This window comes from Falco rusticolus, chromosome 2, assembly GCF_015220075.1.
Source record: "Falco rusticolus isolate bFalRus1 chromosome 2, bFalRus1.pri, whole genome shotgun sequence".
Classification (NCBI taxonomy): domain Eukaryota; kingdom Metazoa; phylum Chordata; class Aves; order Falconiformes; family Falconidae; genus Falco; species Falco rusticolus.
In genome coordinates, this window is record NC_051188.1 from 65556766 (window position 1) to 65569740 (window position 12975).

Consider the following 12975-nt stretch of genomic DNA (forward strand, 5'->3'; position numbering starts at 1 on the left):
CACTGAGAGAATGGAATATAAAATCATCCATAGGAATTTAGCTATTAATTCTAATGTTTTCAGGACACCTGGTTTATACTGGCATTTTATCAAACCATTATTTATTTAAATTGAATAACAGTAATGAGATAACTTTAATCAATAATTTGGCGTTTACTTAATCTCATTCATATACCTTGCAAAAACAACACACAAAACTTTTTTTATCAAAAAAAGAGTTCAGTCTTGTAGAGGGGTATAATTCCGAAAGGTCATGAGAATTAGAGTCACATATGTACCATATCAGATTAAAATATAAAATGTGGTAAACCACTTTAAAAATGAAGAATCCACCATATGATGCTTCAGGGAATAAATGGGATTCCATCTAAGGCTAAAATTAGTCATATAGGTATAACCTGGTTTCCAAGCCATGAAAAGCAGCCAATCAGGAATGGGCTTGGAAAGCCTGTTACAGTAAAATTTATGTAATTAAGTTAATGGACAGAAGAGTATTCCGGGGGATGGCTTATGCGTTTTATACTGTATCTGTTGGATGTAAAATCCAGGAAGCGCTTTATTATAATTTTTTGCTTTCTTATAATTTTCTAATACTTAAAACTGGGATTTGCATTTCTTTGTTGCTGAAAAGTAAAGATAAACATTTTTTTGGTGTGGATGGTCTAGTCCTGCCTTTTTGGTGGTCCAGTTATGTCCATTAGGAACATGAATTCCTAGTTTCAGGTCAGTCTTGGCAAGAAATAATTGCTGAGATGTCCTGAATGGAAAAATTTGGGATACTTGAAAACAGAATCTAGACATGAAGAGTGCTTCCAACCAAGCAAACTTCCAAATACATACACATCTAGTAAGCTTAGATGTTTGCAAGTGAGGAGAGGGTTGCTACTGTTAACTGTTTGGAAGCTGGATGTTTTGTAAGCCCATTTTCCAATCTAAGCTATGTTGTTGCTTAAGGGGATATTCTTGTTTTGAAAGAAGAGAACTAACAGGCAAGGGTCTGCTGAAAAAAGCCAAAGATTGGTGTTGTATGTTTGCATATTTGCATTCTCAGTTGTTAATAATTCTCTTGTTTAGTTGTTTTTCTGTGCTCATAATTACAATTTGTTCTTCATCATAATTGCAGTTAAACATAAATATAACATGAATGTCTCAGTTTCTCAGCTATGCAAGCAATCGTATATTCCAGGCTTTATTCCTCCCTGAAATTGGGATAGTCAGACCTCGCAGGTCTTGAACAAAAGCATGTTTATTTTTTGGTCTATGTTGAGGATGACAGCAGAAAACCAGGAAGGATTCAGTAATGTGAATAAATCTACAAGTAGAGGAAGATTGATAGGACTCTAGTTGTCTTTTCTAAGAAAGGAAACCTAGTATCTGAAAGGCTATTAACTTTTTCTTTAAGAAGTCACTTGGGAATGGAGTTCATCTGACCAAGTGCAGATCTTGGCCTTTGAGCTAAGTATTTTAACCTCCTTATTGTAAGACTAGACTGCATCCAAAATACCTGTTCTTCATGCCTCCTCTGGGAAAATGGCTATTATTTGGATCTATCATAACCTTAGTGTTGCTTAATATCAACTTAGGTAGTTCACAGAGTTAAGCGACCATGCTAAAAATACCTGCCACTAGTTAAATTATAATTTTTTTTGTTTTTCTGATATAATTTAATAGATTAATGTTCTGCAAGAAGTTACAAGTGTAGTTTTCGAGTTTAAAAGCTTTTTAAAATTTAAATGAAAAAACTGTAAAGTGCTGTAAAAATATCTGTGTTGTTCAAAGCCCACAAACATTGTGTTCCACTGAGAGTTGAATTCATTTCAGTATTTGTGAACGTAACATGTTTGATTTGCGTCTTTATATTTAGGCTTCCTTGTTCTAATACTTACGCGGATAGAAAAACTGTATGTCACAGCTATGCTTCTGTAGAAAGGTAGGTGATAGTGCTGTTATGAGGATGGATTAAAGGTGTAGACTTTCTTCACAATCCCTTCCCTTCCTCCAAAACCTCAATAAGAATACATTCTTTAAAATAATTATCTTTAACATCTTAATTTTGCAAGTGGTTTTGTACAGAGTATAAAATCCTAGAGGTCCAACCCAGAAGACTGAGAGAGTCTGTGAATTTGATTTTCATAATGTGCTGTATGGGAAACGGAAAAGTGGTTTACAGTGAGCAGTGGATGCAGTAATGTTGAGAGGATTGGCTTAAGATCTGGATCTATTTTCCACTCCTCCTCAAACCTCCTGAAACCAAAGACTGTTTGGATCATTATGTTGCTGATATGCCAAACACAGAAGAGGAAAGTTTGTTTTAATTTTGTCTTTGTGATTTCCAGAACAATTCCGTCCAGGGGGAAGGGGATTTAAAAAATACAGTTTTATTTTTCCTCTTCCTTATACGTGTAATTTGATTACTTAGTAAATCCAGTGCCTTCAAATTTAATCTTTTACTAATTTCAATAAAAAATTACTTGTACCTGATAAATTAGCTTAGGTTGAGTCTAAAGATGTCCCATAATGAAATGAAGGTGCGATTGCAGCATGTTAGCTTAGTCTAGCACTTCCTCTGGCGGATTTATTGCACCCAAAGGCAGCATGTTAGCTAGCAGAACTGACACAGGGCCGAAAAGTGTGTATAGTGAGATTGCTAGCACTTGAAAAACCTGTGCTGTAGCTTTATTGTTATTACATATGCTGTCTAAACTTAAAGATAGTGTGAATTATTATACCTGTGTGAAAACAGTGCCCTCATTTCACATCGTAGGTACAATTTCAGGACAACCAAATTACTTCACAGCTGGTAAAAAAAATCCTAAACCCAAAAAGGTTGTGCTCTGAATTTGTTTTGTTGGAATGTATTGCTCAAATAAGGTAGAATAGGAAAAGTGCTCTGACCTTGAGGTCTTACAAGTGTTAAGTCTGCATGTGCAATTTCAAGATGATTTTTCTCTTGCTCTTTAGATTGTATTTTGAATACAAATAAGAAACATTAGGATTGGGAAACTGCCCAGTCATCATAAATTTAAATACAGAAGAGAGCTGGTTAAGCTCACTCACTGTTGCTCTAAGTAATTAATTTTTTATGGGTTTTTTTGTAAGCCTTTCAATTTATAAATGGTTTTAATAGAAACAGTAAAAGACGAGACTTAAAAACTGGTACATGTGTATTAAAAATATAAAGCAAGTTTAAATTTTTGATATACATATGTATTTATTTTACACCAGAGCGGAAGGCATGAGGTACGGGGCAGAGGGCAGTAGTAACTAACTCATGGTAGCTGAAAAGAGCTGACTAGTCGGCACTCAGGAAGCGTCAGAAGAGATGAATGATGTGAAAGAATAGCCCCAGAACAGAGCTAGAACATCCATGTTTTGATTCATTCATAATCCCTGTGTCCTACAAGACACTGGACAGATCGTTTTCTTTTTGTAATAAACCATTGGCACAGCTCTGATCCACCAATTTTGCCTCTCTGAAATCTTGTGACTTAGAGAAATTTGTGGCAAATGTTTTATTGGAAGAAGTTGTGTCATTAAGCAGGTATGTTTTTCAAAGTTAGTGTGCTCTTTGGTGTATGAGATACATCTGTGTGCAAGCTCCATTCCATTTTCCCTGAAAAGCAGAACTTTTTCTGCCAGCACTGTGGTGATAGCAGTGGTAGTATAGACCATGAAAATGTCAAACCTTTAGTAGTATATGAATAAATTACCAGCATCTTTTAATTTGCTATGCTATGCTTTGACACAAAAGTAGTTTCTCAATTTCAAGTACCTCTTGTTTGGAGGAAAAATTTGTGTTGTGTACTGAAAAGTCTAGTAGAGTAACTTTTTTTTTTTAAATAAAGGGAAGGGAAGCATATATTTTAAAAGAGATGTTTTAATTACTGTTTTTTTCAGTTGCAAGATATTTGCTCATTTATCTGAACTAATTTACACCTCCTGTATAATTCCAAATATGTGTGGTATATATGGAGTGTATTAGCTTCTGGGAGAGAGGAATCATGAAAAAACAAGCAGTCTTGAGGTGTTGGCCAATCCATGTTGGAAAGTCACCCTATCTTTTGGATGTTGAACTACTTAGGAAATTGTATTTATTCTGTATTAATGTAACTCTGCCATATTTAAATTTTGACATTAAGTAAAGAGAGTGCTATATATTTTGATGGTCCTGTTATTTTGCTTCCTTTTCATACAGGAATAATCAGTTTGTTAGTTGTATTCATGCTCCAGATGCATTGTTTTGGTAATGTCCTCTTTTAATACTGAGGTTTCACAATGCAGAAATTTTGGCAGATTTTTCTGCAATTTTGGTGTTTTATTAGGAAGTAAATAAAAAGGTTATATATGTTGGATACAGAGAGCTATAACTCAAGTCTTTTAGAACATGAGATTTCTAAAGTGCTGTATTTACTTTGAACTGTAAACTGCCCAGAAACTCTTAGCATAAATAATTTTACTCAGGTTTGTTAAATAAAAATGTAGAAAGGTAAGATGCTTGCTTCTGTTTTCGTTTGTTTATGAATTTTTATGTGACGACCTGTAGAAATTAATACTTCAGATGAATATTAATTTTTCAAATAATATTCCAGATTGTTGGTTTTCCACCTTGAATAAAGCAGTGTACTGGAGACTTGCTTACATTTTTGGACTTCAGTCTACAGGAAACCTATGAGGCAAAGAGGCATGAGTTCTACCTTGAACTGCAAAGAAAAGAGGAGGAGATGAGACATCAGTTTGTGCAGAGAGTGAAGGAGAAAGAAGCAATGTTGAAAGAAGCAGAGCAACAGGTAGGCATGCCTGTCTGTCTTGAGTTTGCTGAGATTTGGAACAGTTAAGCTCTTACTAAAATCACAACTAGTTAATATTTATCATTTCCTAATATTTTGAGGGCAGTAATGCTTAAATTCAAAAGCAGATTGATTACACAGGTTGATTGGATTAGCAGATTGTTCAGCGACAAGCAAAAAAGAGAATGTGTCTTATGAGGAGCGGCTGAGGGAACTGGGGTTGTTTAGCCTGGAGAAAAGGAGGCTCAGGGAGACCTTATCACTCCCTACAACTGCCTGAAAGGAGGTTGTAGCGAGATGGGGGTCGATCTCTTCTCCCAAGTAATAGGCAATAAGATGAGAGGAAATGGCCTCCGGTTGCGTCAGAGGAGGTTTAGGTTGGATATTAGGAAAAAATTCTTCACTATCAAGCATTGGAACAGGCTGCTCAGGGAGGTGGTGAAGTCACCATCCCTGGAGGTATTCAAGAAGTGTAGGTGTGGTGCTTAGGGACGTGCTTTAGTGTTGGACTTGGCAGTGTTGTGCTTGTAGCTGGATTCAATGATCGCAAGGTTCTTTTCCAACCTAAATAATGCTATGATTCTATAAATGGCAGTCTTTTTTGGGAAAGAGGGACCTTATGGTCTAAAGGCTTTGGTGGATTGCTGGGACAAGTCAATAGAGTAGGAGGTGATATGGTGAAGTAAGAGTGGTGAATGCAGTGGTTGCAGTTTTCTTTGTCTTCTCTAGCAGAAGTTTCTTCTGAGAAACATTGGTGTGCCATGGCAGTACAGTAGGTGCTTTTCATGCATAGGTTGCTCTGTAAAAACCAGGATTTCAGGAAAAAAATTCCATGGGTTGTTTTTCAGCTCAAGAGTGTGGCATGTATGTTTGTATGACCTCCAGGTTCAAGTTGTTAAATATAAGCTCAACTCTCATGTTAAGAGGTTTGAAAGTATGTGCGCGTGTGGGGTGTTGGTTTTGTTTTGTTTTTAAAATCTTACCTATTCCCAGCTGCCTTAAGAATATTTGGAAATGTGGAACATTTCTTGAATATGTTGGTGAAGATTTTGTCCTGTCAAGCTGAACTGGCAAAACAGGATTTTCTTGTCTGCTTTCTGCCAGACTTTACCATGGTCGTGCCTATTTATATTAAAACACCAGTTTAATTGCAAACCTGTGTATATCTATTATTCTTCTCTGTACTTCAGTCTCCCAGCAAAGATGTAGCAGTTTTTGCAAAGTGTTCAGATGCATATTTTAAATAAGAAGGTGGCCTAATACTTTGTTTTCTAAATCTGTTAAGTCTCCCATGCTACCTGTGGATAAAAAAAATATCAGGCTCAATCCTCCTCAATATATGAGGCTATCCACTTGGAAGAATACTTGGGCATGTCCACCCAAGTAGGTTCTTCAGCTAGGTCTTGCGCAGTATCTGTGGTACCCTTTGATGTATTGCTTCCGTGGTTTATACCAGGTGGTTTGTCAGCTCTGCATATTGCAATTGAATTATGGATGTTAGTTTCCCCAGTTCCTGAGCTGGGAAAGTGATTGTGCAGTCACTCCTGAAAAACATTTGTCATATACTCTTGCTGCTCATTCTGCAAGCAGCGTGTACGTGTATTTGGAAACTAAAGAAAAATGGAAGTTTCCATTGTACTTAAGATTGCTTTCCATATCCTTCACCTAGAGGAAACTTGTAGGTGCAATGGTAGTGCTCATTATCGCTCCTGAGCCATAGAGTCGCTTCGGACCTTACTGTTTCTACCCTGAATGTTTTTATTGGTATACCTGTTTTTGCAATGCCACCTGGTTAACTGTTGCAATGAAATAAATAAATGAACAGCATACATACAACTATACACACACATATATTTATAAAATCTGTCAGCTCTACTGTGTAGAACAGGCATACTGTTATATTTATAATCTTAGTTATTTCTTAGTTCCTTTTTTGCAAAAGATGGAAATAAATTTCTCTGATTTCTATATGTGCTCAGGTTGAGTTACACCCATGCAGATAGGTACAGAAGCAGGATTCTAGGAGAGTTTGTGTGTGGGGAGATGGGAGGTGAGGGAGGGTGGAGTGAAGGGCTTTTTGGTTATCACGCACAACTTCGCAGTAGTTTTAAAACTGGTCAAAATGCATCTGGAGAGTAAAGTCCATTATTATGTCAAAAGAACAATCGAAGAACAATTACTGCAGAAAAGCAGTTAATTTCCTGCAGCTCACAAGTAACACCCCCAACCAGATTCACTGTGTGTGTACATATTAATATGTAAATGTAATTAATATAAATATAAATATAAATATATATATATATGAAAATACATACCTGTATGAGTCCTTGCTCACTTGGTCTTAGGGAAGTAGATTCTACTCGACAGATCCTGTTTTAATCCTTCTGTTGTTAATTGTTTCCTCTCTAAAGGCCTCCTTATTGTTGATATAATAAAAATGTAGTAAAATCTAGTAGGAAATCTAATATTGATTTAGTGCCTTCCATGGTTTCCAGCTGTACTTTGTGTGTGGAAGCCTGGCTTCTGTGAGAACAATCTGATGTGAATTATTATTTTTCTGGATTGCTGTTTTTTAGTCTTACCAGTTTTGAGAACTATTATGTCTTAACGACTTTTAACACAAGTTGAGGTAGGTTTCATTGTTTAATTGCAGAGGGATTTTGTATTCTAATACCACCACCTTGTGTTACTAGTTGGAAATACTATTTTTTGTGTGCTTGCTTTAAACAGATACAGACTAAATTTGAACATCATATGCTAATGCATCAAGAAGCAAAACTGAATTTAGAGAAAAAGAAAAAAGTTCTAGAAGATGAAATAGCTGTGTTTATTGAGAAGAAAGCTAATGCTAAGTTACTCCAATCACAAGCATCTGTCTCTACCCCTGTTAGTTCGAAGAGAGACAAGGACCGCAAAAAGTAAGTGCTGATACTAGTCATCAGAGGCAGCAATAAAAGAATTTCTTCACATATCACTTTTATAATGCAAATTACAGTAATTTTTTAGAAAATTTACAAACATGCTCCTATTCTGTTATGTGATAAGAAGACAGAAGTGTCTAAAATACCCTCATGCTTGGATTTACTTTTATTGCAATTGCTGAATGTTCTGTGAGCATTCTTTCTTTTTTTTTCTTTCTTTTTCCGTGGAGGAACCAAAGTTTTCGACTTGAACTCCTGTGCTTTGATGTCAGAGATGAAGAAATTGTGAATGTTCACAAGCAGAGCGAGAGAGAGAGGGAGAAGTTAGAGAGGGAGAGAAATTCACCCAGGGAATTCCAGAAGTAGTATTTGATTGCAGCACTCAGGTTTTGAATGTACGATATGTTAGTTTTGTGAAGAAGTCTGACTGCTGCTGTCCCATAATACTTCTTCCTAATACAGATTTTTGAGAGGAGAGATTGATAAAATTGGCTGTAAAATTATGATGAGTGCAGAATATGACCAATAAACATTTCACTTCCTTCCCTCCCACCCACTTCTTTCTTTCTCCACTCCCAAAAGAAAAGCTCAAATAAATTGTGAAATTTTAGAAATGTATTCAGAATTATTTCCAGAACAACATGCCCAACTTCTTCTTATATAAACATTGAATTAAATGTTCATATATCAAATTAAATTAAATTTGTTCTCCTCCAAACCCAGAAGTCAATTAACGTATTAATTTCCTTTCCTGGTAGGTTGCAATGTTACTGCAAATAACATTTTGTTCAATAATATTTTCTGCAATTGAAAGCAGATTTTTGGTACAGAAATTATTCGTAACTGCTAGATTATGAAAAACTTTAGAAACTAGATTGGTGCAAATATTTCCACAAATATCATATCATTAAGCTTTGACATTTTGGGGTTGTATGTTAGCAGCCTGCTCGTGTTTTTCCCAAAATTTATTGCATTTGAAGTAATGTTGCCGAGTTCCTTTTCTTAGACTCCTTTTTTAGGATTTACTTATGAAAGTGGAATTGTTGGTAACAGAATTAATTATCTGCACTATTATGAGTAACTTCCAACTTGAGAAAATTTTTAGGTCTGTTTTCTTTCTTGTAGCTTTGTTTGTTCAGAGTATGTTATACTTCATATGCTTGCTTTTGTTTTTCAGTTCCAGCTTTATGTAATACTGATGATAGAAGAAACAATATTGATAAATTCTCCTGAGGAAGCAATGACTCATAGGGTGCTTTTGGAGGTATAGGAGTTGCAGTTTCTTACAAAGGATTTGGAAAGTACCTCTTGTTGCTGTGTGCTGCAAAAGAAGAATTTTGAAGTGTGACCTGTACCCATGTGGTGCAGCAATTTCTGTCATTGCCATCACAGACTTTCTGTTATGAGTCTGCCTTGATACGCACTTGCCTTACTACATGGCTAACTTGCTTTCATTTTTAGTGCATTGTACCAAAGAAAATGTGCCTGCCATAAACAGTTCCATTCATAATATGAATGCTGTAGTACAAAAGTATTCAGTGAATATATCTATTATAACCTTTCTAAAGAGTTATTTTCACATGGTATGATACATTAGTCTACTAAGTATTATCTAATACAACTTGACATAATTCAACCATTTACTGATTTTGCTGACAGATCTTGTTTATAGGCTTTTATGTACAAGCGCTGTCCTGAATTTCAGATATGATCTTCCTAATAAAAAGTTATTGAGATATTTTTGTGGTGCTGTACTGTTGCATGATAGTTTATTTGACATTATTAACTTAGTATGGAAAGTACCTATAACTTTTTGGCGCTTGTGACTGTGGTGTTCAGTTACAGCAGAGGCTGAACTTCACAAAAACTACTAACTACAAGAGCTTCAGGTTAAAACAAGTTTAAAATGTTTTTTCTATTTTCAGTAGCCATGATAACTAATGGGAAACTATTAAGAGGTGCAGTTCTCTGAAGTTGTTTGGTGTGACTCTAAAAACGAAATACTAACTTGACAGAAATAAAATACCTTTGTTTTGCTTAAGTGTTTCTGTTGTTCTGGTTTCTTTCTTCCCATGTTATTAAAAAAAGGAGTAAGATTTCACTTTAATCTGAATAATAGAAATGTTTTGCATCTGTTTTAGATGTCTTAAGTCATTTATTGATTGGAAAAACAGACTATTTGTGCATACTGTGCCAGAAAGGCAATATGACTTGTGATATACTTGTTGTGTACCACTGTACTTACAGTATCATAGAATATCTCAAGTGGGAAGGGACTGGTAAGGATCATCGAGTCCAGCTCCCTGTTCCTCACAGGACTACCTAAAATCAAATTATATGGCCAAGATCATTGTCCAGACGCTGCTTGAGCTCTGACAGGCTCAGTGCCGTGGCCACCGCCCTAGGGAGCCTGTTCCAGTGACCGACCTCATCTTCTATTTCACTCACTCAGTGATGCCTGTCATATAAGGTTGTTTTCCTTCAATTCTGTAGCAACAGGGAGGAATAGATGCTAAGAAACATAAATCCTTCATTGACCAGGACAGGATAGGGTCAAACTGCTAATTCAATCAGCTCCACAGGAGATGTAGCATAGGAGGGAAGGGTTGAGAGGAACCACTCATGCAGCCTGCACACTCAACCAGCATATAACTGATGCTTCTTTCAAGAGAAGACAATGGGCCAGGGCCTGGCCCTGTGATTGCTGTCTGATTGCTCCTTGCTGAGCAAAATGTAGCTTGATGAAAGACCATATTTTTTGCTTGGCTTTGTACCATTGAGTGGGCCATTTGCATCTGTTCGATTAGAAACAAGGGATACACCCTTCTTAAAGGAGGTAACAGCTAAAAAAAAATAATAAATCATTATATTAAGTGAGCAGTAGATTTGGAAGTGTTATCAAGTGATTATGAGCAGAATGCAATTACAATTGTGTGATGTGTACTGTCAGTACTGTTAGTCCCGCATGGGTTATCCAGCTACTGATGTTAGCTTGTGCCAGGCTCTTCATGAGCGTTACAAAACGGCATCAAAAGCCAGCTTTAGCTGTCTATAGTGTGGCCGGTTTGCTGAGGACAAAGCCTGAGATGGTTAAGTGCTGTGTGACCTAGATAGCTCTGTGCCTGGCCAGTACTAGAGGATGTGCTGTGCTTGGACAGCTGGGAACCACGGCAGTACCACACGTGGTACTGAATGGTCAGAATGGGTTTATGTTCAGTTGTGCGTTGGCCCTGCAGGACTCGGCAGCAAAACAAAACTGGTGCAGGCACATATGCAGGTCTCAGGAACAGGTGGCATGTAAAGCAAGTTTATTTGGTTATAGCACAAAATGAGAGCACCGGTGGGTTTTTCTTTTCTTCCTGATATTTATTTAAGCAGCAGAGAGTCATCTGTAAGTATGGGAAATTCCATAGATGTTTTGTTGTACGTTCAGCTAAAGTTGAGACCAGGTAAGAGCACAAGTGCACATCACAGCCTGACAGTCAAAATGCAGTTCAGAGAATTATAAAGGAACAACTAACAGCATCTCCTGAAAGTGGAGAATTAATAGTGGTAGTAAATAAAAACATAGATGCCTCATGGTAGTTCATCTTAGCTATGTGCTTTTTCATTGAACAGTTCAGAGAGGTCTATCCTGCAGATGAAATGGTTTCAGAACCATTTATTGAGGTCTCTTTATTGTTATGGTACCTTTTTCAAGTGGCTACTGCTGGATTATTTATGGCCTTTACAAGTCTAAAGCCTTTACATTTTTAGATCCTTTCCTTAGGATATGTTCTATATGTAGTTTATATATTTACGCTTAACTATGTCTTTAAAAATACTTTGCCACAAGAAAACACAGCCAAGATGCTTAAGTGGTTTTATCTTAAATCTACTGCTTATAGTATAGCATTGCCTACAGATTTGGTGTCAGAAACAGATTTATATTGTGAAATTAGGTGGGGAGTATACTGGACGTTGAAGATTAAGAATGTATGGACATTGGAAGCAAGGACAGGCGACACGGAAGGACTACAAAGATGCTGTTCGCCACTGTAGGGAGAAAATGTGTGCTGCCAAAGCTCAATTAGGACAAAAAAAGGGCTTTTTTGAATAGGTTAACAGCAAAAGGAGGATCAGAGATCACATTGGTCTGTTTCTTAATGAGGTTGGTCACCTCACAAATAGGGTTGTAGACAAAGTGGAGATGTTTAATGCCTTCTTCACCTTGTTCTTCAACACCGATGATGGTCCCAGGGGCCCCTGGAGCCCTGTGTTGAAAAAGCGTGGCTGGGGGCATGATAAACTCCTAGCCGACCCTGAACTTGTTTGAGACTTGCTGCTCCAGTTGGATGTGGGTATATCTATGGGGCCTGATAAGGTTCGTCCCAGGGTACTGAAAGAGTTGGCTGATGTTATTGCAGGACCACTCTCCATTATTTTCAATGGTCTTGGGAGTCTGGAGAGGTCCCACTTGGCTGGAAGGTGGCAAATGTTATCCCAATTTTCAAGAAAGGCAAAAAAGTCATTACAGGCCTGTCTGTCTCACTTCAGTGCCTGGTAAAATTATGGAGAAGGTTATTCTGGATGTTACTGAAAAGCACTTGAGAGACAGCGCAGTCGTTGGTCACATCCAGCATGGGTTCATGAGGGCAAAGTCCTGCTTAATGAACCTGATTTCCTTTGATGATAAGGTCACCCATTTGTTGACCAAGGGAAGCCAGTACACGTGGTGTTTGGTTTTTTTTTTTTTTAATTATTATTTTTGCAAAGGTTTTGATGCTGTCTCTCTCACAGTATCCTTATGGACAAAATATCCAGTGCGCAGCTAGACAAGTCCATAACACGTTGGGTGAGCAACTGGCTGACAGGTTGAGCTCAAAGAGTTATGGTACATGGGGTTACATCGGGCTGGCAGCCAGTCACCAGCGGGGTCCCCCAGGGCTCAGTTTTAGGGCTGGTGCTCTTTAACATTCTTATAAGTTATCTGGATGCAGAAATGTTAAGTAAATTAGCCAATGATATGAAATTAGAAGGAGCTGTGGACTGCATCTAGGGCAGAGAGACCTTAGAGGGAGATCTGGATAGGCTAGAGAGCTGGGCAATCGCCAACCATACGGCGTTTAACAAGAACAAGTGCTGGAGCATTAGGTTTACAGTTGGACTCAATGATCTTAAAGGTCTTTTCCAACCTAAATTATTCTATGGTTCTCCACCTTGGATGGGGTAATCCTGGTTATACATACAAAATACAGGAAAGAGACTGGAGAGCAGGCCTCCAGAAA

The 12975-nt window shown here is 37.3% G+C and overlaps 1 protein-coding gene across 2 annotated transcripts in view; it reads left to right on the plus strand.

Annotated features, from left to right (window-relative positions):
- SEPTIN10 (septin 10) overlaps window positions 1-9749 on the plus strand; it is a 30497-nt gene extending 20748 nt beyond the window's left edge. The window contains exons 8-10 of one of the 2 annotated variants that reach the window (XM_037375963.1): window positions 4655-4787; window positions 7518-7705; window positions 8886-9749. In XM_037375963.1, the coding sequence (XP_037231860.1) occupies window positions 4655-4787; window positions 7518-7705; window positions 8886-8901 (337 nt within the window). In that variant the 3' untranslated portion in view covers window positions 8902-9749. Of the gene's footprint in view, window positions 1-4654; window positions 4788-7517; window positions 7706-7938; window positions 8313-8885 lie in introns of those variants that run through there. The other variant, XM_037375964.1, reaches the window with a different exon arrangement.
- The last annotated feature ends 3226 nt before the right edge of the window (window positions 9750-12975 follow it).